This window comes from Eschrichtius robustus, chromosome 14 (assembly GCF_028021215.1).
Source record: "Eschrichtius robustus isolate mEscRob2 chromosome 14, mEscRob2.pri, whole genome shotgun sequence".
Classification (NCBI taxonomy): domain Eukaryota; kingdom Metazoa; phylum Chordata; class Mammalia; order Artiodactyla; family Eschrichtiidae; genus Eschrichtius; species Eschrichtius robustus.
Genome location: NC_090837.1, coordinates 9,750,203 through 9,776,755, shown reverse-complemented (window position 1 = coordinate 9,776,755; position 26,553 = coordinate 9,750,203). Strand labels below are relative to the sequence as shown.

At 55.0% G+C, this 26,553-nt stretch overlaps 1 protein-coding gene across 4 annotated transcripts in view; it reads right to left on the bottom strand.

Moving 5' to 3' along the window:
• SH2B3 (SH2B adaptor protein 3) overlaps window positions 1–25,810 on the bottom strand; it is a 40,026-nt gene extending 14,216 nt beyond the window's left edge. For all 4 annotated transcript variants that reach the window (XM_068563247.1, XM_068563249.1, XM_068563250.1 and 1 more), the window contains exons 1-2: window positions 25,427–25,810; window positions 14,715–15,500 (exon numbers count right to left, since the gene is read on the bottom strand). In XM_068563247.1, coding sequence (XP_068419348.1) covers window positions 14,715–15,473 — 759 coding nt within the window. In that variant the 5' untranslated portion in view covers window positions 15,474–15,500; window positions 25,427–25,810. The remainder of the gene's footprint in view (window positions 1–14,714; window positions 15,501–25,426) is intronic.
• Between the last annotated feature and the right edge of the window lie 743 nt (window positions 25,811–26,553).

Below are 26,553 nucleotides of genomic sequence, written 5' to 3'. Positions count from 1 at the left end.
CCTGGAGCTGCTCAGCAGCCAGCCTCCATCAACTCCCCTTCCGTCAATTACCCGCTGCCCTGCCTGAGACGGTCTTGAGGACAGAGCGGTGTCTCTGTCTGGGAGCGCTGAGCTGGCACTTGGGCCTGGGCCGACCGGGGGTCCGGAGCAGGGTCGGGGCCCAGCCAGAACCGCCCCCCCGCCGGCTGCAAACCAGCTGCCACCAGCCCACGCCTTGGGCGACCACATCCTGCTCCCAGCATCCCGCCAGGAATCCTCCCTGCCCCACGCGGCCGAGGAGCCGCAAGGCCCGTGCACCCTGTCCCCGTCCACCTTCACGCAGGCTATGCCTTCCTCTTGTGGTGCTGCTCCGGCTACCTCGCTGCCAGGACACCCCGGGCCTCGCGTACCGGGCTCCCCGCCACGTGCCCAGGCCCCGAGCAGGAGGGGGCACGCCCGGCCCCGAACCTGGCGCTGCTCCCCAGGCTTTCCTGCTGCACGGGAGGGTGTGCTCAGTGCTCTTGAGGGGAAAGCAGAGGAGCACCTGAGTCTCACAGGGCCAGGGGTCCCGGAGCTGGCCAGCCCCCCAGGACCTTTTGCGGCGGGCCCACCTCCCGGCCCCTCTGCGGAGCCAGCCCGGTGGGGGAAGCCCCTCGCCCCTGCAGCACAGCCCTCAGCTGCACCCTGGGCCCCATGTCTGCTCCACGCCTGGTGAGAGTGGAAAAAGATGTGGTTAAGAAACAACAAATAACCTCTGTCACCGGCCTCCGGTAGGGGAGTGCACCGGAGGGAGGGGGGGGGGGTCTCGTCACCACCAAGATCCCCAAAAGCCCCGACGGTGGCCGCCGCCTGCCTTCGAAGAATGATGATTCAGAAGAAGAGGTGAAAGCGAGGGCCTCTGGGGCTCAAGGGGCTGCAGGGACGCCAGCGAGGCTCAGAGTCAGCTGAGCAGAGCCTCGGGCTGAGCTGACAGGGAAACCAGGGCGAGAGCCCAGGAATCTCCACCCTTCCAAGCTCCATCTGTCGTGAGCTGTTGTCATTATCCTTAGCCCACGTTTAGTGATATGCCTTGACGCACAGCATCTCACTGACACCAAAAAACAACAGGAAACTGCACCAGCCACAAAGAATAAAAGCTGGCTGGATTAAATAATTAAATGTGAAAAATAAAACCAAGACAAAACTGGAATAGAAGAACCTAAATAATTATCTGATCCCAGGGTCGGGGAGGCCTTTCTAAGCAGAAAAAGCAAAGAACAAAATCATAAAGGAAAAGATCACTGTATTTCACTGCCCAGACTTAAAAACCTCCATAGGCCAAGATACTCAGGACCAGTTGAAAAGCCAAATGGCAAACTAGGGAAATATTTGCAACGTGTGACAGAGTGCTAATGTCAGTGTAAAGAGCTCCTACAAGTCAACAGGAAAGAGGCAGGCAGTGCAGGAGAGGAGCACACAGAGTTAATGGCCTGTAAGTCACAGAAAATGTCTATGACCAAGAAACATTGGAGAAAGAGTCAAAATCCACAGGGACAGAAAGTAGGATCAGTGGTTGCCAGAGGCTGGGGGGACAGGGATGGGAATGGGGACCAATGCTAACAGATACTGGGTTTCTTTCTGAGGTGATGGAAATGTTCTGGGATTGGATAGAGGTGATGGTTGCACACACAGTGAGTATACTAAGAACAACGAATTGCACTTTAACATGGTGAATTTTATGTTATGTGAATTATATCTCAGTGTTTTTAAAAAAGAAAAATGGTTTGTTCCATTCATAAGCAGAAAGGACAAGATAACCACTTCACCTAGAAGCTGGCAAAGGTTTTTAAAATAATAGCCAGTGTTAGCACCACTATTTGAAGATAGATGGGTATAACCTTCCTAGAAGGCTATTTGGAAAGGATATATCAGAAGCATTAGAAATAGCTAGTGAGGGCTTCCCTGGTGGCGCAGTGGTTGAGAATCTGCCTGCCAATGCAGGGGACACGGGTTCGAGCCCTGGTCTGGGAAGATCCCACATGCCGCGGAGCAACTGGGCCCGTGAGCCACAACTACTGAGCCTGCGCATCTGGAGCCTGTGCCCCGCAACGGGAGGGGCCGCGATAGTGAAAGGCCCGCGCACCGCGATGAAGAGTGGCCCCCACCACTTGCCGCAACTAGAGAAAGCCCTCACACGAAAACTAAGAGACCCAACACAGTCATAAATAAATAAATAAATAAAATAAATAAAGTATTAAAAAAAAAAAAAAAAGAAATAGCTAGTGATCACATGAAAAGATGCTCAACATCATTAGCCATCAGGGAAATGTAAATCAAAGCCATTCACACCTGCTAGGGTGGCTACAATCAAAAAGATAGATAGTAACAAGTGTTGGTGGGACTTCCCTGGTGGTCCAGTGGTTAAGAATCCACCTTCCAATGCAAGGGGTGCGGGTTTCATCCCTGGTCAAGGAACTAAGATCCTACATGCCGCGGGGCAACTAAGCCTGCACGCTCTAGAGCCCGCATGCCACAACTAAAGAGAAGCCCGCGTGCCGCGATGAAAGATCCCACATGCTGCAACTAAGATCTGACGTAGCCAAATAAATAATAAAATAATAAAAACAAGTGTTGGTGAGGATGTGGAGAAATTGGAACCCTCATACATTACTGATGGGAATATAAAATGGTGCGGTACTCTGGAAAACAGTTTGGCAGCTCTTCAAAATGTTAAATGTAGAGTTACCATATGATCCAGCAATTCCACTCCTAAGGTATATACCCAGGGAAAAATGAAAACATATGTCCACACAAAAACTTATTCACGAATGTTCGTGGCAGCACTATTCACAATCGCCCAAAAGTGAAAACAACCTAATGTCCATCACTGAGGAATGGATAAACAAAATGTGATCTATTCATACAATGGAATATTATTTGCAATAAAAAGGAACAAAATACTGCCACAAGCTACAACACGGACGAACCTTGAACATGTGATGCTGAGTGAAAGAAGACAGTCGCAAAAGACCACATATTGTCTGATTCCATTTATATGAAAAGAACAAACTAGGCAAACCTATAGAGACAGAAGTATTGATAGATTAGTGGTTGCCTGGGGGTGGGGGAGAGGAGGAATGCGGAGTGACTGCTGATGAGCACAAGGTCTCTTTGAGACGATGCAAATGTTCTAAAATTAAATCGTGGAGATAGTTGTTCAGCCCTGTAAATATACCAAAAATCACTGTACCCTTTAAACAAGTTAATTTTATAATTTGTAAACTATATCTCAGTAAAGCTTTGAGAGAAAGAGAAAACATGAGAAGTGCTCACAAAGCCTTCCACCCAGCACTTCCCTTCTAGGAATATGCTTCTAAGGAAATAATCAGACATGGGCAGCAAGATTTACGTACAAGATGTTTGTCACAAGGTTGTCCAGTTGAGCAAAAAAATTAGAAGTGATTGAAATAGGAGTCTAGATAATCATAGATAAATATATCATGGCCTATCTGTGTCAACGAAATATCGTGCAGCCAGTATTTTTTTTTTTAAGACATTCTTGAAAAACATTTAAGAGAACAGAAAAATGTTCAAGACATGTTAAGTGACAAAAAAGCAGGTAACAAAAAAGTAGGATGAGTGTCAGTCCTACAAGGGCTGGGGGTTTTGTCCAAAAGTTTCTGCCTATGTTTCCAGCATACCTGGCACACAGAAGGGGCTCCCTAGCTAACTGCTGAATGAAGAATTAGTGAATGTGGACGGAATTGCAATTTGGGGGAAAAGTTAGAGAAAGAAATACAAGACAAAAGATTACAAAGACATCTAGTGAAATGGAAATGCTCGTTCTCTCTGAGTAGTAGGATTGTGGGTGGTTTTTCAGTTACTGTTCTATAATTTCTGCCATGAGCTTTATTAATTGAAAAAAACAAAACCAGAAACACTAGGAACTCAACTGTGGAGGCCCTCGGTAAGGTAGACAGTTTCCTAGATTACACGAAGATTTGCAAAGAGACACAGCGGGGCCTCCCATTCCAGACGGTTCCCTGGAGAGAGGTTTCTTTCTCTGCTTCGCCATGGACTTCCGACTGGGCCGCAGTCAGGATTCAGGTCAGGCCCAGGAGGGGAGGATCAGCCACAGTGAGGGAGGACCCAGAGGCCAGGTGCAGCCGTGATGGGCCCCCTCCCCCGTACGCCGTCACCCACCGGTGCCGGAGGCTGAGCAGTCAGCGGGGTCCACGGCCTGAGGAAAACAGTGGCCTCTTCCCCAGCCCAGAGGGGAGACAGGAAAAAGGGGTGTGGGGCCCCAAAAAGGAAGCTGAGGCGGCCCCTCCGGCCTTGGGGAAGGAAGCTACCTCCGCCTCCACCCCCGGGGAGGGCCAGCGCTCGGAACGCAGAGATCTCTGCTGGTGCCTTTTGCTTTCCTTTTCCATCCGCAAAGAAGTGGGTGGGGGATTTCCAGCAGGCCCGCCTGGCGGGCCCGCTGTCGGCTGGTGCCCGGTCCAGGCTACTGGGAGTGCTGGCCAGGTTGTTGCCCATCCCAGGGAGGGCATCTGGGGACCCACCCCTGGGGTCTGGTGACTTCCCACGCAGCAAGCCCCTTCTTCTGCCTCTCAGGGAGGAAACACATCGTGTCAGGCCCTCTCAGAGCCTATTTTCGACTCAATCACCCAGCAAGGCCAGTACTGACATTCCACTTTCCAGAATGGGAAACTGAGGCTGAGACAGGCCGAGTTCTCAGCCCAAAGCCACGTAACAAGGACACAAGAGCCAAGATCTGAACCCAAACCTGTCCATCTGCCCTTCTCCCCGGCCGCCAAGCCCACGGCCCAGACTCTGCAGCTTTGTGTCCCAATACCCAGTCCCCCAAACAAAGGAAAACAGAAAAGCAACTTCCAAGAAGCTGGCGACAGCTAACAGGCCCCGAGGAGCAAGGGCGTGGGGTGGAAGCAGCCCCCAGAGGCTCCGAGGTTGGGGGGGTGGTGATGATAAATGACTGTCGTTCGCCACCCTCCCCCTGTTGGATTCGGGGGCTCTTTCCAGTCTCTGGATTCACAGAATTTGAGCTGAAAGGAAGCAAGCCGATACCATCTGCCCGTGGTTTCAGTGTGGTTGGGGGTTTCTTCTAAGCAGCAAAGTACTTTTCAAAAAACGACCTTACACGAAAGCCCAATAAGGGGCAGATGGGGCGGCTGTGTGTGCGGCTGGGGGCCCCACGGGAGCCACGGGAGCCCTGCCCACCATCACCCACTCCTCCCTCCCCCCACCAGCCCCAGAAAGCCCGGATCAAGCCCCCTGGTTGCCCATTTCACAGCTCAGAGAGGGGCAGGGACCAACCTGGGTCACTAAGCAGCCCGGGGCAGAGCGAGGACGGAAACCCCACTCTCATCCTGGGAGCCTTCAGCCCCTGGTCCCCCTGGGAGAGGGTGGGATCGGGGAGCCACTGGCCTCCGACACACCTGTCTCCCCCTGGGACATCAGGGCTCTCGCCGGCCCACGAAGACCTACCGGGCTGTAGGCAGATGGTGAGTGGTTTCTCGGGCTGCTCAGGGGCTAAACACACCCCCTGGCCTTGGCAGGCCCACACCGGCCTCCATTCCTGCTCTTCCATCTCCCAGCTGTGTGGCCTTGGGCAGGTCTCTCTACCTCTCTGTGCCTGTTTCCTCATCTGTGAGATGCCTTCATCACTGTTCCCCGCCTCCCAGGGTTTGTGGTAATTGCATGGGATGTGTCAAATGTAGTGCCCATCGTGCTGAAAGTGACTAATAAAAAATAACAACAACTACATGGGACTTCCCTGGAGGTCCAATGGTTAGGACTCTGCGCTTCCACTGCAGGGGGCACGGGTTCAATCCCTGGTCGGGGAACTAAGATCCTGCATGCCGCTCAGCCAAAAAAAAAAAACTACAGCAGCTAAGACTTGCTGAGACCACCTGCGCCGGGCACGGCTCCCAGCACCATGAGGACAGCAGCTAGTTCACCATCGCCCCAACGTGGGTGCCGTCACTCAGCTCTTTTTACTTGAGGAAAATGAGGCACAGAGAGGGTGAAGTGCCTTTCCCAAGGTAACACAGCTCAGAAGGGGCAGAGGCAGGACTCAGGCCCAGCTCTGTCCGGGCCCCAGGAGGCTGCCCCTCCCGCCCGCCCGCCCGGCCGCTTCCTGCCCAGCACTCCTCTTCCTCCTCGCGCTCCTGCCTCCGAGAGGAAACCCCCAGGCCCCCCGGCGGACGTCCCTTTCTTTCTGCTTCCTCTTTCCCACACTTGGGGCACGGGCTCCGGGCTCGGGCCCCCAGGGTCCAGCAGTGTCTCCTTCTGTGTCTCAAAGCCTCAGTGTTCTCATCTGTGAAGCAGGCACAGTGGCCATGCCTACTTTGCAGAGTCAGGGGAGCATTGAGGGGGCTAATTCGGCACCACCCTCGCCCACGGTCAGTGCTCAGGACACTCAGCCCCTTCATCAGCCGGGCTGCTGGGAGCACCTACTGCCCACAGGCTGCCCGGCCACACTCACACCCAGGCCCCTCACCTACCCAGTCAGCACGTACTGTATCCGCAGCCTCCCCGACACGTGCAGGCACTGGGACCACCCCCATTTTACAGATGAGGAAACTGAGGCCCAGTCACTTGCCCAAGGACAGCTCAGAAGGAGCAGAGGGGGAACAGCTCTGAACCATATTGCCCGACTGGCCCCTGGCCTAGGTCAGCCTAGGTCAGGCTCTCCCTAGGACCAGCAGGTCCAGCCACTGCCAACCAGACCACTTCTTCCTGCGGGTACTAGAGGCCTGTGGTGCAGGAGGGGAGCTCAGGGATGTGGGGTGAATCCCCTGTGAGTCCCCTCCCCCTTCCTCTACCTCTTCTCTGGGCTGAGCAGCAGAGGCCAAGGGCAGAGCACACTGGGTCCACCAAGTCTTACATGCTGGGTGAGAGGGGTACTGGCCAGCCCCCTCTGGGCCTCAGTGTCCCCATCTTTAAATTGGTGGCACTAGACAAGATGGCCGCAAGGAGCCTTTCCTGGTCTGAGAACTCAAAACAGACACACCCCCCACCTCCGCCAGGTAGGGCCACTGGCTAAACACCACCAGCACCAACACCCATGACAATAAATCCTTCTGGAGACCTGCTAGGCACCAGGTGCAGCCCGAATACCTGGGTCCCAACCCCATCTCAGCTGCTCAGAGCTATGTGACCTTGGGCAAGTCACCTACCTTCTCTTAGACTCAATTTCCCCATCTGTGATATGGGGGTAATCACAACAGCACCCTCACAGGGCTGCTGTGAGGATTAAATGAAGCCAAGGCAGTCAAGTGCCTAGTATGTAACAAGTGCCAAATAGATGCTGGCTAAAAAGGCATTTTTTCAACAACAGCTACTAGAATTCCATCATTACCCCCACTTTAGAGATGAGAGAAGTTGAGGCTCAGCCCCTGGACCCAGTAGGGCTGGCAGGGCTTTGAGACCATCTCAGCCAAACCAGGCTTGGACATGTGGGGAAACTGAGGCCCAAAAGAGCAAAGGGCTGGCCCCAAGGCCATGGCCAGCCCAGATGTGCTCCATTGGAAAATGGACCCCCAGCTCCCGGCAAAGCTCTGCCCTAAGGCCAGCCACCCCGGGCCTGGTGGCTGGTCCTCTGATCTCTCCCTGACCCTGGGACAACCCCCCGACCTTCCAGTCAGGCTCTCCCTCCACAGGGGCCAGGCTGGGATGCACGTCGAGTGATCCTGGCCCAGCACTGCCAAGTCCACCAATTTATAAGAGAAACCAGAAACTGGGTTCTTATATGAAATCTTTCCATTTTATGGTTTTTAACCATTGGCAACCAATCCAACTTTCTTGTTTTTAACTGCTGAGTGGGATGGCACGTCTCAGGCCTGGCCGGCTGGAAGCTACTGCTCTGCACCCCGTGGCTGGAGGGAGGCCATTCACAGTGTGGCTGGGGGCTCAGGAGCAGGGACCTGTTGGATCAGGGGCTCCGATCTCCTTAGCACCATGATCCTGAGCAAGTTTCTTTGCCTCTCCCAGCCTTGGTTTTCTCATCTGTCAAATGGGCCAACAAGCTTGACCTCATGGGAAGGACCTGAGGTCAAGTGTTTAGGGCAATGCCTGGCGCACAGTAGGTGCCTACTTAAGGTAGTAAACGTACTGTTCCCCCATCCCAGCCTGGGCTCAGAAATGCCCAAGGAGAGGGAGATGCCACAGGACAAGCGGACATGGGGGCCAGAGGGTCTTCTAGGAGAAGAATCATGCCACACTCTCCCAAAGGCCAGAAGAGCATAGGCAGCCCCAGAGGGCTCCTCTAGCCCATTCCTACTGCTGGATAGGTGTCCCAGCCCCTCTGGCCCTAAAGCCTCCAAGTGCTCCCACTGCTCTTCGTGTAAAACCTAAAATCCTCACCATGCTCCATAAGGCCCCAAATAATCCAGCCCCATCACCTTTCCAACCTCATCCCTCATCCCTCCTTCTACTCCAGCCCCTGGCCACCTGGTTGTTCCTCAAAGTCTCCTGGTTCGTGCTCACCCCAGAGCCTTTGCACTTGCCATTTCCTCAGCCTGGGACTCCTTCACCCAGATCTTCCAGGATCGGCACCTGCGCTCATCCCAGATGTCACCTCTTGCCAAGGGGCCTTTGATGACCACCCCCCAGCCGAGGCAATCCCTAGCTTCCCCCGAGGGCCAGTGCGCAGTACAAGGAAGGGTTGCCCCACCTCCCGTCCATCTGCAGTGATGTCACTGAAACCAGACTTCAGACTTTGGGAACTAGTCACACATGTCTCCTCCAACCGCCCTCCAGCCGCCCACTGCAGCAGCCTGTGGCCTCCGCTTACACTCCGCCTGTCGTGGCAAGCTCCCTCCCACCACAGCCCTCACGGTGACCCTCGACCCTTGGCTGCTGCTATCACCCCTACTTTACAGGTGACTAGACTGAGGCTCCGAGTGGGGAAGTGACCGGCCCAAGGTCAGAGGTTCTGGTCAGAAGCAGAGCTGTGACCCAAGTCCAGGTGAGGCTGACCCATGAGCAGCTGGCCACCTGGCCTCAGACTTCTGGGTGGCGTTAGCTTGGCTGAGGCCCGAGTGATGTCCCTGGGCAGCTGCCCGCTCTCAGATCTCGTCCTCCAAGCCTCTCCCCATTCTGGGCAGCAAGGGCTTCTCCAAACAGGTGCTGAGCACCCTTCAAGTGACAGAGCTCGGGTATGAACCCAGAGCTCAAGCCCTGGCTGTCAAACCTTCCGTTGCCTATGTTTAAAGCTGCTCCCATAGAGAACTCCAGGGTCAGAGGTTGGAGGTCAAGGCTACCCTCCAGGCAGGCACACTCAAGACTTCTAGTCTAGGTATCCTTGGCCCAGAGACTGGACGCTCCAAGTCACTCCAGGAAACATTCAGGAAGAGTCCCAGACTGTTCCAAGCACAAAGGGAAGCTGTCAGAAGCCGACGGAGCTGGGGCCTGCTCTGTCAGGCCAGGCACTCTGTGGAGGGGACGGGAGAGGCCCCACCAGGGCTGCTCACTTGGTGGGGGACACCCCAGGTCACACAGTGACCACCAAGCCTGTGGCAGAGGCCCAGGCGGCCTGGAGAGAGGGGCGAGCCTCAGGGACCCAGCTGCCACTCCGGGTCCCGCTTCTCCAAGGCCAAATACCACTTCCGAGCCCTGAGGACTCTGACCAGGGCCCCACCCTCAGGGTTCCCAAAGAACAGGAGCCTTGATCATGCATCCCAGCTGGGCACTAAGGGCCCAAACCAGCACTAGAAATAAATCTGCATCCTTAGCCCCCAAATCATTTCACTACCATGACAACCATAATAACAAGGAGGGCCAGTAACAGTGAGCCTTCCCTGTGCCAGGCGCTCAGCAGATGTGCCCTCCCAGTTATCACAACAGCCACACAAGGTGCCAACTCTGAGTAGCTCTACTGTATAGAGGAGGAAACTGAGGCCCAGAGAGGTGACGTCACTTGCCTAAGGCCCCAGAGCTGAGAAAGAAGCTAATCCATTGTTTGAACCTGGGTCCATCTGACTCCTGACACTGGGTTTTCCAAGATGGTTTATTTTAAGCAGCAGCAGTTGTTTTAAAGTTTTATAGGGAACCCCACCTTATCATGCAGATAAGATCATGTGTCTGGGACGTTATTTGCTTTTCATGGTGTCGGAGCCTTGAGACGTTTTAAAAACGAGTAAAGTTTTTATCTGCACTTGCGTTTTTCCAAAGGCTTCGTGTTACACTTGGAATAAAATACTGACTCCTCACGGGACCCTCTACCCGCACATCCTCCCGCACGCCCCATCTTCCCCATCTGTGCTCCCAACACACTTCTGTTTTTCTTTCTTAAAAACATGCAAGGGACTTCCCTGGTGGTGCAGTGGTTAAGAATCCGCCTGCCAAGTCAGGGGACACGGGTTCGAGCCCTGGTCCGGGAAGATCCCACATGCCATGGAGCAACGAAGCCCATGTGCCACAACTACCGAGCCTGCGCTCTAGAGCCCGTGAGCCACAACTACTGAGCCCACATGCCACAACTACTGAAGCCCATGCGCCTAGAGCCTGTGCTCCGCAACAAGAGAAGCCACCACAATGAGAAGCCCGAGCACCACAATGAAGAGTAGTCCCTGCTCGCCACAACTAGAGAAAGCCCATGCCCAGCAACAAAGACCCAGTGCAGCCAAAAAATAAATTAATTAATTAAAAAAGAGAAAAGAAAAACATGCAAAATGCTGGGGACTTCCCTGGTGGTGCAGTGGTTAAAACTCCATGCTCCCAATGCAGGGGGCCCAAGTTCAATCCCTGGTCAGGGAACTAAATCCCTCATGCATGCTGCAACTAAGAGTTCATGTGCCACAACTAAGGAACCAGCGAGCTGCAACTAAGGAGCCTGCCTGCCACAACTAAGACCCGGCGCAACCAAATAAATACATAAATAAATAAAAATAAATATAAAAAAAAAAAAACATACAAAATGCCTTCCCATCTCAGCACCTTTGCCTATGTTGTTCCCACTGCCCAGAGATTCTTATCTCAGTATTAAGATCTCAGTTCAGAAGTCACCTCCTCAGTGGGAATTCCCTGGTGGTCCAGTGGTTAGGACTCCGTGCTTTCACTGCTGAGGGCACAGGTTCAACCCCTGGTCGGGGAACGAAGATCTCATAAGCTGCGTGGCACAGCCAAAAAAAAAAAACAACTCACCTCCGCAAGACTCACTGTTAAACTTCAGTGATTAAGAGAGTGTGGTGTGGGCTTCCCTGGTGGCGCAGTGGTTGAGAATCTGCCTGCCAATGCAGGGGATACGGGTTCGAGCCCTGGTCTGGGAAGATCCCACATGCCGCAGAGCAGCTAGGCCCGTGAGCCACAATTACTGAGCCTGCGCGTCTGGAGCCTGTGCTCCGCAACAAGAGAAGCCATGATAGTGAGAGGCCCGCGCATCGCGATGAAGAGTGGCCCCCACTCGCCGCAACTAGAGAAAGCCCTCACACAGAAACGAAGACCCAACACAGCCATATATAAATAAATAAATAAAAATAAATAATTAAAAAAAAAAAAAAAAGAGAGTGTGGTGTTAACATAAGAACAGACACATAGGCCAGTGGAACAGAAGGAGGGTCCAGAAGCACAGATATACACTAGATTTAGGATCAAAGTAGCATTGCATGCAATCCAATAGGAAAGAAAGAGTCACATCAGCATGTAGTACCAGAAGTGGAAGAATTGTGACCCCTACCTCACACCACACACAAAAACTAATTCAGGATGGATCTTGTGAAGGCCCATCAATATGATTCAGCCCAAACAATAAAGCTTCTAGAAGAAAAGACAAGGGACATCCCTGGTGGTGCAGTGGTTAAGAAACTGCCTGCCGGGACTTCCCTGGTGGTCCAGTGGTGAAGAATCCGCCTTCCAATGCAGAGGATGCAGGTTCGATCCCTGGTTGGGGAACTAAGATCCCACATGCCACGGGGCAACTAACTAAGCCCAAGTGCCACAACTACTGAGCCCACGCGCCCTGGAGCCCTCAGGCCACAACTAGAGAGAAGCTCGTGTGCCATAACAAAAGATCCCACGTGCCTCAATGAAGATCCCGCATGCTGCAACTAAGACCTGATGCAGCCAAAAAAAGAAACAAAGAAAAGAATCTGCCTGCCAATGCAGGGGACACAGGTTCAAGCCCTGGTCTGGGAAGATCCCACATGCCACGGAGCAACTAAGCCCGTGCGCCACAACTACTGAGCCCACGTGCCACAACTAATGAAGCCCGCGCGCCTAGAGCCCGTGCTCCGCGACAAGAGAAGCCACCGCAATGAGAAGCCCGCGCACCGCAACAAAGAGTAGTCCCCACTCGCCGCAACTAGAGAAAGCCTGCGTGCAGCAACGAAGACCCCAACGCAGGCAAAAAAAAAAAAAAAGAAAAGACAAGAAAGATCTTCATGACCCTGGGTAGGCAAAGATTCTTTAAATGGGACACAAAAAGCACTAACCATACAGGAAAGCAACCGATAAACTGGACTTCGTTAAAGTTAATAACTTAGGTTCATGGGACTTCCCTGGTGGCGCGGTGGTTAAGACTCTGCGCTCCCAATGCAGGGGGCCCGGGTTCGATCCCTGGTCAGGGAACTAGATCCCACATGCATGCCACAACTGAGAATTTGCATGCTGCAACTAAGGAGCCCACGAGCCGCAACTAAGGAGCCCGTGAGCCACAACTAAGACCGGGAGCAACCAAATAAATAAACTAGTAAATAAAATAAATATTTTTAAAAAAGAACTTAGGCTCATGAAAAGATTCCATTAAAGGAGTAAAAAAGACAACCACAGAGCAGGAGGTCATATGTACGATACAAAGAAAGTGCATTCAAGTGTGCTGAAGTACATTCAGGTATAAAAACTTTTATAAATCAATAAGAAAAGGACAGACAACTCAATAAAAATGGCTAACACTTGAAAAAAGAGTCAATCCCAATGGCCAATAAACACATGAAAAGGTACTTAACCTCATGAGTCATAAGGGAAATGCAAATTAAAGCCAAGATTTGAGATACCAGTATACATCCACTAGAAGGGCTGGAAAGAAAAAAGACTCATACACTGTTGATGGGGATGCAAAATTGTGCTGCCACTTTGGAAAAAGTTTAGAAGTTTCATATAAAATTAAACTTGCACTTCCCATATGACCTAGCACTTCTAGGAATCTACCGGAGGGAAATGGATGCATATGTCAATACGAAGACCTAAGAGCAAATTTCATTATAGCATGATTTGTACAAGTCCCAAAGTGGAAACAACCCAAATATCCATCAACTGGTGAATGGATAAATAAACTGTGGTACATCCATACAACAGACTGGATTTACTCAGCGATAAAAAGAAACAAACTCTGATGCACCCAAGAGCATGGACAAATCTCTAGAACATGCTGGGTGAAAGAAGCCAGACACAAAAACCAATACACTATACGATTCCATTTATATGAAGTTCGAAACAGAGAAATGCAATCCGTGGGGGTGGGAGTCGATGTGTATGGGGGGGGGAGGGGTGCTGACATGGAAGAGGCATGAGGGAGCCCCTGGGCCACTGGGCCACCGGGTGTACTAACACAGGGACACTCGTGGAGCTTCAAACACACTTCACACGCCTCAGCATGTGCATGTGACTCCACAATGAAGTTTAAAAGGAAAGGTACTTCACATAAGGGGATTCCTTGACAACACCCCATCCCAACCCCCAAGTTAGGGCCCCTCAGTTATCCTCCCAGAGGCCCCATTGCTTTCCTTCAGAGCACAAAATACAATTGATAATTTCATGTTCATTTGTAGGTTTAGTCCTTCAATAGCCCCACCAAGATGCCAGCTTCCCCAGCACCTAGTGTGTGCCTGGTACAGTGTAGGTGCTCAACAAGTATCTTTTGAATGAATGAATAATCATTTGGTCTCCTCCACCCAGACCGTGACCCCTCAGGGCTGGGATCTGCTTTGCTCACTCTCTAGACCAAGGCCCTAGGACATAACAGAACCACAAAGAGAAGAGAAAGGAAGACCACATGGTCCCATCAACTTGACACATCTGGCCAAAGATGGAGTCCGGCAGGTGTGTAGACCACAGTGACCTTCAGCCTCAACTGCACCGCCGGAATTAAGTGGGATGCGAAGGAAAAAGACAAAAAGATTTAAACCTGAGAGAAAATAAGACATCCACAAAGCATGGGAGGCTCCAAGGAATTCCACGATGGTTTTGAACTCCCTAGGAGAAATCCTCCTGTTTGTCAGGGTCAGCTGGGTCAGGGGTTTCAAGGACCTTGGACCAGGCTGCCACTAGCCCACATGATGCCCATGTATGGTGTCCCTGGACATTCTACAAAATCCCTGACCAGTGCTCCTCAAAACTGTCAAAGCCATCAGAAACAAGAAACGCCTGAGAAACTGTCACAGCCAAGAGGTGCCTAGGGAAACATGACAGCTAAATCTAACATAGTGTCCTGAAGCAGAAGAGGGACATTAGGGGAAAACTAGTGGAATCCAAAGGAACCTCGGAGTTCAGTTAACAGTAATGTACCAATGTTTGTTCCTTAATTATAAGACGGATGTACATGGTACTGTAACATGTTAACATGAGGCAAAGCTGGGTGCAGTGTATAAGGGAACTCTGTACTATCTGTAAACGGAAAATGATTCTCAGAGGAAAAAGTTCACTTTTAAGAAGGCGCGCTTTCCGCCGGGCACTTTGTGGCCGCCTGCTGGAAAAGTGTCACCACCCGTACCCACGTAACCACGTGCGCGGGGTCTTACCTTGGGCGGGTCGAAGAGCTCCAGCAGGCGGTCCGCGCCGTTGGGGCCAGCGCGCCGCAGCGCCAGCCGCCCCCTTTGCCAGCGCGCCCCGCTGTCCATGGAGGCCTCGTCAGCCAGGCTGTACCGCAGCGTCGCCTCCTTGAGGGCCTCGGGTGGCGGCTCCCGGGCCAGGCTCCAGGGCAGGAGCTTCCTGGCCAGGCCGGGCCTGGCCGGGGCCTCGCCTGCCTCCCCTGCGGCCGCGCTGGGGGCCGCGGGCAGCTCCCCGGCCGAGCGGTGGCGGAAGATGTGGCGGAGACTGTGGCGCAGGTGCTGGAGGGAGCAGGCGGCGGCCGGCCGCGGCGGGGCCAGCTCCTCCGAGCTGCGGGCCTTGGGCAGGCCGGGGGCGGGGGCGGCGGGGCCCGGCTCGGCTGGGGACGCCTCGGCCTTGGCCGGGGGCCCGCGGCCAGTCTCACGGTAGTCGCGCGCGGGGGCGGCAGCCCGGGTGCCCGACAGCCCAGGCGCCCGGCCCTCGCGCACCTCGCGGCAGAAGTAGCGCTGGAAGAGGTCGGTGAACTGCAGCGACACAAGCTCTGCGCGCAGCGGCGCGTGGTGCGGGTGCTCGCGGGCGAAAAGCCAGTACTGCCGGGCCAGCTCCCGGGCTGCGGCCACCGCGTGCAGCTCACAGAACTCGCTCCAGCCCCGCGGGGATGGGGCCGTCGCCGCCGAGGAGGCGGAGGATGCGGAGGAGGCCGAGGAGGACTGCAAGGTGGGCCCGTTCATGGCGGAGACCAAGGTAGAGCGGCCGGGCTGAAAGACACAGTGGGGAGTGAGTGACAGAGGAGGGAGCGGACGGGTGAGCAGACACCCACTTAAAGCCACCGCCAGACACGCTAGTCACCAGGCACGTCAAAAAGTGAAAATTACTGTTAATACCCAGTGCTGGTGAAGATGCAGCAAAACGGGCACTCCCTTCAGTGTTACCGGTACTGTTAGAGGTACAGCCTTTTGGGAGGGCAATTTGGCAGGATCATTTTCAGACCTAGTAATTCCACTTATAAGTATTCAAGGAGAAATAGTTGCCCCCATGCGCAGAGAGGCATGTACAAGACAATCCCCTGCTAGGCGTTTCCTGCCCCAACATTTATAACAGGAAAAAATAAATACAACCTAAAGCCCTATCAGTCAGAGACTGGTGAAATAAACTGTGGTACATCTGCAAGCTGGAATATGCTTCAGCAGTGGGAAAAGGAGGACGAAGATCTATGCTACCACCTTGGGGAATCTCCAGGGCACAGCGTTAAGGGAAAAAAGCAAACCACAGAGCAATACAAACTGTGCGATCCCATTTACATGAACACACAAAGCAAAACTACCAATTCTTATGTGTACATAAATGTATTTAAGTGGTGGGCAGGAAAGATGTGGCTGGAGCAACACCATCCAGAAACAGTGGTGACCTGTGGGGAGGAACCAGAATCGGGGGTGCAAGGGGGGAAGTAACCAAGGAAAACTGTTACTACTTGTCTCTAGAAAATATGGCTAAGAACATGGCGCCTGGAGCCTGGACTCAAATTCCAGCATGAACCACTGAACCACTTACTAGTTGTGTCACCTTGGGTGTGTGATTTCTTTCTGCCTTGCTTTCCCCATCTGTAAAATGGGGACCATGATTACCTCATAGGAGTGTTATGAGGATTCACTGAGTTAATAAATGTAAAGGCCTTAGAACCTAGGAAAAGCCTAATAAGGCTTGTAATGAATGTTACAATAAGAGTGTATTATTAGTGTCAATGAAAATAAATATAGGGGCTTTCCTGGTGGTGCAGTGGTTAAGAATCTGCCTGCCAATGCAGGGGACACGGGTTCAAGCCCTGGTCCGGGAAGATCCCACATGCCGCAGAGCAACTAAGCCCCTGCGCCACAACTACTGAGCCTGCGCTCTAGAGCCCGCGAGCCACAACTACTGAGCCCGCGTGCCACAACTACCGGAGCCCACGTGCCTACAGCCCCTGCTCCGCAACAGGAGAAGCCACCACAATGAGAAGCCCACGCACCACAACGAAGAGTAGCACCCACTCGCTGCAATTAGAGAAAGCCCGCGCGCAGCAACAAAACCCAACGCAGCCAAAAATAAATAAATAAAATAAACTTATTTTTTAAATAAATAAATATAAAACAACGAATAAAAAGGGATAAATTAACAAGACTCACAAGGAGTGCAAAGGTACTTCCTGTTCTGATGGGGGAACGTCAGGACAGGCAGACCCTTGCCTGCTCATCCCAACTGGGGCTCCCACACAATCAAAACGCAGAAGCCCCCTACCCTCTGCTGTCCACGGTGCTGAACCCTGGGCCTCTCTAGTTACCACCAGTACCGTCCGTCCTTCCAACTAAGCCTGGCTGGGCCCGGGCCCCTGCTGGGGACCACACAGTCATGGCTGCTCATTCACACACACACACCCCCACCCAGATGTTACTGAGGGCCTACTGTGTGTCAGCCACTGTGCTAGGCCCTGGAGATGCAGCAGTGAACCAGAAAGAAATTCCTGCTCTCCGGCTGCTACATTACACACACACACACACACCCACACACACAAGTATTGGCTGTGTGCCTCTGACTGGACCTCTCTGAACCCCTGTTTCTTCATCTGTCAAATGGAGAGCAGCACAGTATCTACCTCCTAAGATGGCTGCAAGGAGTCCTTGAAAGGGGACTCAAGGTGAAGATCTGAACCTAGAAACTGGGGTTCTTTCTGCCACACCCCACTCCACATCTCCAGGCCGTGGTGGTGACCCTGCAGCCGATCACAGCAAGACAGCCCAGACGGCACAGAGTGGGTGCCACTGTACCAGCTGGGAGGGTGCTGTGCACACACTTGACGTTTTTGCGTATCACAGGGTCCTTGGCACCTATACACCGCACGTACTTTGTACACAGTGGGCAGAAGGGAAGGGAGAGGGGCCACATGTGCCCTTGGCCACCATGCTCTGCCAAGAAATCCACCCCTGTTGGTGAAGAGGAGGGTATTACCTGCATGTGTGGGCGACCTGTCCTTGGTTAACCCCTCGGCCACCCCACGCCTTGACACAGGTGAGGCCAGCACTGTCCTCACAGGTTGGGGAAACCAGATTCCAGACCCAAGCTCCTGTCCCATCCACGAGACCCCGTGTGATGTGCCCTCACACCAGCTGCCTCTGGACAACTGCATCAGGTGTCCCTTTGCCCTGCCTGCTCCCAGTCTGCTTCCAATCTCACTCAAGAGAAGCCTTCCCTGAGCTCCCTGGCGACTGAGTCCGGAACTTGTCTTTCAGCACACTGGTCACGTGCTCTCATTCAATGCCAATGATTGTTTAATTAGTGACTATCTCCCCACCAGACACTGAGCTCCACTCGCCAGGAGCCACTCCCAGCTCCATCCCCAGTTCCTAGCATGCAGCAGGAGCCCAACAAATGCCTGCTGAATGAATGAATGTAGGAATGCAAGAGGTCGGCTGGATTTGCAAACTCTGGCTCCTCTGGCACATGTGTGGTGGCCAGCACCCACCAGTGACCACCTCTCGCTGGGCCAACCCACCTCCTGGGCACCCAGGCCTATCCCTTTGCCTGGAACACCTGACCCTGTCCACCCATGTACATCAGAGTCCTGAAGCCCAGCTGCAGGACCAAACCCTGGTAAGAGCCTTCTCAGAACAGCTGTGCCTGCTCCCAGCTCCCTCACCGCCCAGGCAGTGGCTGGCAGCCCTCCTCACCAGGCCCCCTATTCCAATTCTCCATAAGAGTGGTGTGTACTCAGCATGTGCTATACCTCAGGCGTTCTTCTAACTGCTTTTGCAAAACATCAACTCTCCCAAGCTTCACAACAGTACTAGGAAGTAGGGCCAGTAATTGCTCTCATTTTACAGGTGGAGAAACTGAAGCACAGAGGTCCCACAGCTAGCAATTAATGGAAACCCCAAACACAAGGCCCCCCCAAAACACCTGATCAATGCCCAAATGCACACCACAAGGAAGACTCACTGCCCAGTCAATGTTTATCCAGAGGAGGGGATATAAAGGTCCCATTCAGCTCCTGCTGGAGTCAGGAGGCCTCAGCTCCTCTGTCCAGGTCATAAACGCACCAGGTGGTTGGAAAATAGCCACAGGGCGAAAATTTTAGAACAACAATAAATGACACTATTTCACGCTTTCTATGTGCCCTGTTCTGTGCTAAACACTTTGCATTTATTCACTTGTTTATTCCCCACCAGAGTGGGCATTCCTAGCATTATGCCCATTTTATGGATGAGAAAGCCAAGGTGTGGGAGGAATGGCTTGCCCAGGGTCACGGGGCCCTCGAGGGGCAGAGCTGTGATTAGAACCCGCTCGCTCTGCTGGAAGCGCCAGCTATATACATGAGCAATACTGCTCACTGCCCATCTCCCTCCGCCCGGGGTGTCTGCCCCCAGCAGGCCGAGGGCCATCGCACTCCTGCGCACTCTGCAGGGTCTGGTCAGAGCCGGTGCTCCAGAAATAAGTTGCATGAATTAATGAACTCCTAGGGTTGAGGCGGGCTGCTATTTGACAGTCGTACTCCTGGAATCATGATCCTGACCTTTGTGGACTGACAGAAAAGGCTGAGGGGCTCCGAGAAACCCACCACCACAGATGACCTCTCTACAGTGGAGCTACCAACCAAATCTGGGTTCACATCCTAATTCCGCCACTTCCTCGCTGTGTGATGCAGAAGAGAGGGCTTCCCTCTCTGAGCCTCAGTGTCCCCATCTGTAAAGTGGGCTAATGTTCTTGGCATTCACTAGGAGCATTCTAAGAACTAATGTCTGAGGGGTGCTTGGCACAGGGCTCAAGAAACAAGTGGCTGTTGCTATTTTATTACTATTATTGTTAGAAGAGAGGAGCGCCTGCTACAGAGAATGTCAGGCCTGCCTGCTGCAAGAAGCCACAGGCAGAGCCTGGCTTCATGGGCTGGGCCAGGCAGGGAGGGTCACGGGAGCCCGAGCACAAGGCCTTTTCAGGGGTGAAGCACTGCTCAGGCAGCTCCGGGCAGGAGCTCGAGGCAGGAAGTCACCAGCCAGAGCACTCAGCTGTGGCCTGTGCCGGGGAGGGGGCCATGCCTGGGAGGTTTCCTGGCCGGGGCAGGCAGCCAGGCCACAGGAAGGTGGTCCCCTCCTTGGGCCTCGGCCCAGGTGTAAGCATTTATTGAGTGTTTACTATGCGCCAGACACAGAGGAAGAGCAATTGATCAGATCACGCCAATCCTGGGAACAGGGCCTAAAAGCTCTTGGTAGGAAGCAACTACTAATCACCTGGGGGTTCCCAGGAGCCCCCAGGCTTCAGCTAGTGGGTACAGGGAGTAGAGGGATCTTTGGGGCATTTCTATCCCCTCCGACACCCCACAGGAGCATCTGGGAGCCTGGGCGGCCAAAGGGGTGAACAGCCTTCCACAGAGAGGGGCCTGCAAATCCAGGGGGTCCCTCCCATCTCCTCATCCTGGGCTTTTGGGGCAGGGAGATCTGCTGGGTAAGGGAGTCGGAGTCCAGGATTTCCCAAAATCCCACAGCAGGGTGAGGGACAAGGATGATGTGACGTGGAGCAAGGAGATCAGACTGCATCCCAGCAACCCCCCACCAAGTCCCCACAGCAAACACATGGAGATGGAGGCGGCTACCTCTGTGCCCATCCTGGGGCTCACGTCAGGGCGGGGGTGGGTCTGCCTTTCAGGACCCCAAGTTCAGACAATTGTGTCCACAGAGTCCCTGCTCAGGGCAACCTGGTAAGGGCTTTGAAGCCTTAGCCAGTACCTGGTGTCCCCTGTTCAAGCATATATACATCCTACACCAAGCCGGGGAGAATTCAGGCTCTGAACAGCTGGGAATCCTGGCTCTGAATTGTGGGGCTCACTCTAACCCAGGACCCCAGAGATCGAGGCTCATCAGCCTCTCCTCTATCCAATCACCCTGGGTAATAATGTAATCTTGGGAAGCTAATATTTCCTGTTTAATTATCAGGCCCAGGTGCAGAGAAGGCCTTTACCCACCTGTGGGAATTTCACCTGCCAAGGCTTGGGGAGAATATTTTAAATTGTGATAAGTGAAGTTAAAATGAGCCAGTCCAGAGCCTCAATCCTCCCCCAGGTCCACAGCTCACAGATGTTTGGGCAGGAAGTCTTATACCTTCAGAGGGAGACACCTCCTCCAGGGAGCCCTCTAAGTTCACTCCAGGCTGCTGTAAGTATTTCTACCTTTCCTACCCACAGCACCAACTTCTCCAGGAGCCGAGACCACCCCCCCCTCCCCGTCCAAGGAGGCCCAGAGAGTTGAGGGGATTCCAACACACACTGCCTGGCAGGAGGCCCACTGCCCTTTCACACCACTCGAGCTGGCCAGACTGTGTAGAAGCCTACAGGCAGTACAGAGCAAAGGTTCTGGGGCCCTGGGGAGGCTGAGAAGTGGGTTCTGCTCTAGCCCATCGGGCAGCCAGGGGGCCCTGATGCACTCTCGCCGGGGTCACCTAGTGCCTGAGGACATTTATCACACCAGCACAGTCTGCCAGAACAGGAAATGTCCTCTGGCTTCCTCTGCCCCCACCCTCAGCCTGACACCCTGGCCAACAGCCTTTGGGAGGTGGGGAAAGCCAGGGCCACCGAAGAATAGGCAGAACTCTCTAAGCCACCCCCATCCCAGCATGTGACTTCTTCCTTTAACTGCCCCTGGGTTGAGGGGAGAGAGGGGAAGCCTCTCAGTCAGCTCTGCACACCCCACGCCCCCAGACGGTGTTGCTTCCTCAGGGTATCAGGACGGGTGCCCTCAAGGCCTCCTGCTCCTGCGATGCTCTCCCCACACTCATCACCCTCTCGGGGCCTCTCCTCCCGCGAGATGACACCAGAGTGCCAGCTCTCAAAGGACAGATCCCATGCCGAAGGCCCTCTTTTGTGTCCACTCCCCTAATTGCATTTCCAGTTCCCCAGCCCCTCAAGGCCAAGGCCTCCCCCTCAGGCACCCTTGTGAGTCAGCTCCCGGGTGAGCAGGGCACAGACTTCCTCCCTCCCAGGCCTCCCTGGGGACCCATGGGGCAGTGGCAGGCTGCCCTTGGCCAGCCGGGATGGGGGCCCACATCCGGGCAGGCCCCCAGGGGCTCCAGGCCTGGTTCATGAGGAAGCCTGCAGCCCGGCCCCCCTAGCCGACCCCTGACAGGGTGGCGTGGGAGGAAAAATCTTCCAGCCATCTGCGCAGCTGCCGGGTTTCCGGGCGGGGCGGGGCCGGGGGACACCAGGAGGACTTGCTCTCCTGGGGAAGTGCCCCTTGCCCCTGCTGGGAGGAAGGATGCTGGGCTGAGCAGCCCAGTGGTGGCCAATGGGACCCCGGAGCCCCAGCTGAAGAATGCTGGTCGTCCAGGCTTTGGGGCCCAAGTAAGTGGGTGTCCAGCTGTGGTTTGGACCTGCCCAGTCCCCGAGGGACCTCAGGCCCCGGAAGCCAGGGAGCTGAGGCACAGAGCTCCTGGGTCCAATTAGGACTGACTCAGCGAGTGACCCCAGCTGAGTCACTTCCCCTGGGCAGCCTGCCCGCCTCAGTTTCCTCAGGGAGGGCGGGTAGCTGGGAACAGGGTCTGGCTGGGAACAAGCAACTTGTATTACACCTCTGGACTCTCCAAGGCAGGCTTCTCTGTCTGCCAGATGGAAGCAGCTTCCTGCTCCGCCCAAAGATGCTGAACACCCGGAGCCCCTAGGGCCCATTTTCCCAGGAAACCTGGCAATTAAGTGCCAGCCCCCCTCTTGGGCATTAACAGCGTAGCTCTTATTGAGCGCTGACTGCATGTCAGGCACTCTGCATGCCTCTTCTCAAAACAACCCTATTAGTACTCTCATTCATAGATGAGGAGACCCATAGCTCAGAGAGGTTAAGGGACAAGCCCAAGGTCACACGGCCATAGCAATTATACCCAACACAGTTTGAGTCGCTACTCTGTGCCAGACTCACACACTTCACATATGCACTCACATGCAGGCTCATATACCGGGGAGAAGCTGGGACTCTTGGCCCCCGCTGGGCAGGTGCGCCCCAGAGAGTTCAGGTAACTTGCCCAAGGCCTCACAGCTAGAAGCTGGCAAAGCTCAGATTTGGCTCCAAAACCCATGCTGCTACTGGGAGAAGTGAGAACTGAACAGAAGAGACCTCTCATTTTAATAATAACAACAACAACCATATCTATTATTAATTGAGTGCCAAGGCCAGCACTGAATGCTTTATGTGCCCTGTCTCCCCCACTCGGCGTGGGCAGCGCTGGAACTAGCAGCTGGGAGGTCCCTCCAAGTGTCTCCAGCCTTGCCCCCCTCTGCCCTCGGGGAGACTCCATCCAGGAGGTGGCACAGCCAGACCCAGATATCCAAGGGTCCCCACAGGCTGAACTGCTGCAGGGCTACCCAGTACCTGCTGGGCCCAGGCTACCGCCATACCTGGAGTGGTTCTACAGGATCTAATTTGTATTAGAGAGTTCTGTTTATTGGAGAAGGATCAAGCCCAGGGTTCAGAAGAATGGGGGGGTGGGGGCGGGTGGATCTGGAAGGAAAACGAGCAGAGCTAACATCCACAACAAACAAGATAATAACAAACTCATCCTTATTACTATTCTTCCTGCTGACCAAGCCACGCTAAATAAACACTTTGTGAATTCACTCATTCGTGGTTCCAATGACCCTAAAGAAGTAGGTACTATTCTCACACCCATTTGACAGATGAAGAAACGGAGGCTGGGGTGGTTAAGCAAGGCCATATAGCCAGGAAGCACCATCACCTCATCCTGCCTGGGTCTCCAGAATTCTTCTCCCAAACACTCAGGAAACCCCAGAGCTGCACGTGCAGGTGGTGCTCAAGGGATGCTGATGAACGAACATTCCACAGCCAGTAACAATAACACTCATGGTGGAAACCACCACCACCACCACCACCACCACCTGGAATTGAACCCTTTTAATGCCAGGCTTATTACATACCCTACCACAAACCTATTATTACCCCATTTCACATAGGGGAAACTGAGGTTCACAAGTATCACTTGCCCATGCCCTCAGCTGGAAAAAAGGCAGTGAGGGAATGGAACCTAAGCTTCCAGGACTCTCCTCTGCTGCTGCTGAGCCCCTGAAGGTCCTCAGACGCCAGAAGCTGATACTTTAGTCCAGCCCCTTCCCAGCTGGCTGCCTCTGTGGCCCACGGGGACTCACACAAGTTCTAGGAATGTTCACCCTTTGGCTCAGAAGGATTTTTCCCTCCCAGAGGGGGGTTGTGGGAAAAGGCTCAGAAAAAGTGTATTAAAAACCCTTCCAACTTCCCAAAACAGGCCCTGGCCTCTCATCTGCTGACCCCAGCCTGAGAAGGCGGCCTCAGCCGGCTCTCCCCCCATTAGAGCTGGGTCTCTGGCCCCCGCAGGCCCCGGAGAGCCTCCAGGGCTGTTTCCGCTCTGGCAGCCAGGTCAGCAATGGGAAATCCAGATACAACTCGCACCCACAACCCCGGAGATCCATACACCCACAGCCCTGACAGGGGCCTCAGGGTTGGACTGTAAATGGGGATGGGCCGGCTGCCCCAGCTGGAGCCTGGCCGCTGGTGGGTGTCAGAGGAGGCTCATCTCCCAGGCCAGGGGGTGTGGGTCAGATCTCTGCCCCTCCTGCCCCCAAAGCTGGACCTTGGCCCTTCAGACTTGGCCTTGCCAGGCCCTCTGTTCCGAAGCCCCCCGCCTGTAGCCCAATTTCACTTCCTCCCACTCAGTCCGGCCTGGCCATTCCCCTCCCTGGAGGCCCCCAGCTGCAGGCAGTGACCTCCTCACCTACATCATTGTGGCCCGGGAATGGGGAAGAGAAACAGGAGAATGAGGAAACTCAGGAAAAAAAGTGGAATGGCAGGCAGGCCCCCCCCAGTTCCTCAAATGCAGTCCCCATTGCCCCGAAAGCCCCCAGGAACAGAATGAGGGAAGGGAGGGGATTGCTGCACCAGGCATTAAGGGCCTCTGAAATACCTTCCCAGCCCTGCTGACCTATTAGGCCAATGACCTGGGTCCCATTTTTTTGGTGGGAGGATCCCCCTGGAGCCCCAGGTCCAGGGTGGGAGGGTACCAGCCCAAAGAGACCTGAGCTGTGAGAGCCCTAACCCTTTTGAACCCCCAGATTCTATAGCATGGGGGTGCCTGGGCCACCCCACGTCCCTGATGCAGGGAATGGGGAGAGGGGCTTCTGGAATGGGGGGGAGGACTACCCTCTTAGCCACACGGCCTGGCCTGGGAGAGTGGGGAGGGGCCTGCGCCCCACTCCAAGAGGACTCTTCCATTCTCATGAGCTCAGTTTCACTACTTTCACTTTCAAGGTACCAAGCCGGGCCGCCCGGGCCGCCCGGGCCGCCCGGGCCGCCCCCCCCCCCCCACCAGGCGCAAGTTGACTGGTTGGGCTACGTTAAGAGGCGGACTGGGAATATTAGCCATACCCTCTCTCAGCGCCTCCCCCACTGCCTCAGCTACCCCCATTACATCCCCAACACGTGTGTGGCTGGGGGTGTCGGCTGGCAGGGTGTCGCAGGAGCTGGGGAGCGGTCACCCCTGAACACCTCCATCTGAGTTAGCTTCAGGACAATATTTTAGGCTGTTGTGGGAGTGCGCAGATACTGGGCAGAACTGGACACGGGGCCTCCTCTTCCCCCATTAAAGCCCTCCCAGCCCCGGAGGAGGGGAGCGCTGGGAAAGGCGGGCTTACCTGAAAGAGAGGGGGTCCGGGCCCGGCCGGCCCATGGCGTCGCGCGCCCCCGGCCCCCCGAAATCCCGAGGGGGCGGGAGGGCCCCCGCCCCGGGCGCGTTCTCTCCCGCGCGCCGGCTCCTGGCTCGCGGCTCGCTCGAGCGGGGCTCAGGCAGGAAACCCGGGCTCGGAAAATGGCCAGCGCCTCATCATTTCCGCCGCCAGCGCTTGACAGTTGCGGGAGGATGCGCCTCCGGGCCGCCACCGGGGAAACTTTGCTGAGGCCGCCGTCTCCACCGCGGGCCGCGACAGTCCGGGCGGGCGGCCGGGCGGAGGCGGTGGCCCGAGCCCATGCCGCCCCGCGCCGTTATGTAAAGAGGAACCGGCTGTGCGAGCGGAGCCCGGCGGGGGAGGGCGGCCACGGCAGGGGCGGAGCCAGGGTGGGGCGGGGCCAAACCAGGCCCCGCCCCAGTCCGCCCGCGAGCCAGACTTGGCAGGGGGCGGGGAGAAAACAGGCCCAGGGGCGGAGCCAGGCCTCGCCCCGCCCATCAGTCCTGCTCCTCTGCGACTAACCAGGTCCTGGGGTCTCAAAAGCCAGCCCGGGGAGAGGCGGGGCCTTGTAAAGCCACGCCCACAGATCACCCACCCGATTTCGTATCGCACAACCTAAAGAAGGGAATGAACGGCAGGAGGGGCGGGGCAAGCTTGGCCCCACCCACCTAGCGCCAGGGGCCACCGGGTGCCTCCACACTGCGGGGGCGGGGCCAGATGAAGGAAAGGCGGGGCCGGGCCGAGGCGCCTGGCCTCGAGGGGGCGCGTCCGTGCCGACTCCCTCCTGCAGGGCCTTATCTGCGCGCGCCGGGCCGGTCAGTGCAATAGCGACCGCAGCTTTCATCATCACCCGGGGAAAGATCCCAACCCCGCCCGGCCCCGACTATCCGCGACTGTACTGAGTAGACCCCCATAGCGCCACCCTCAGCTCTGCTCTTGTCGCAGCCCATGCCCCTATAGACTGGCCTCTATGGGCCCATCCGTCCCCCAACTCCAAGAGTGCATCTTTCTCCAGGAAGCCCTCCCAGATCGCTTGCTCCCATAGCCTCTGGGCCTCCCTCTCTGCTCTCCCCGGGGCTACTTTCATTTTATCTATG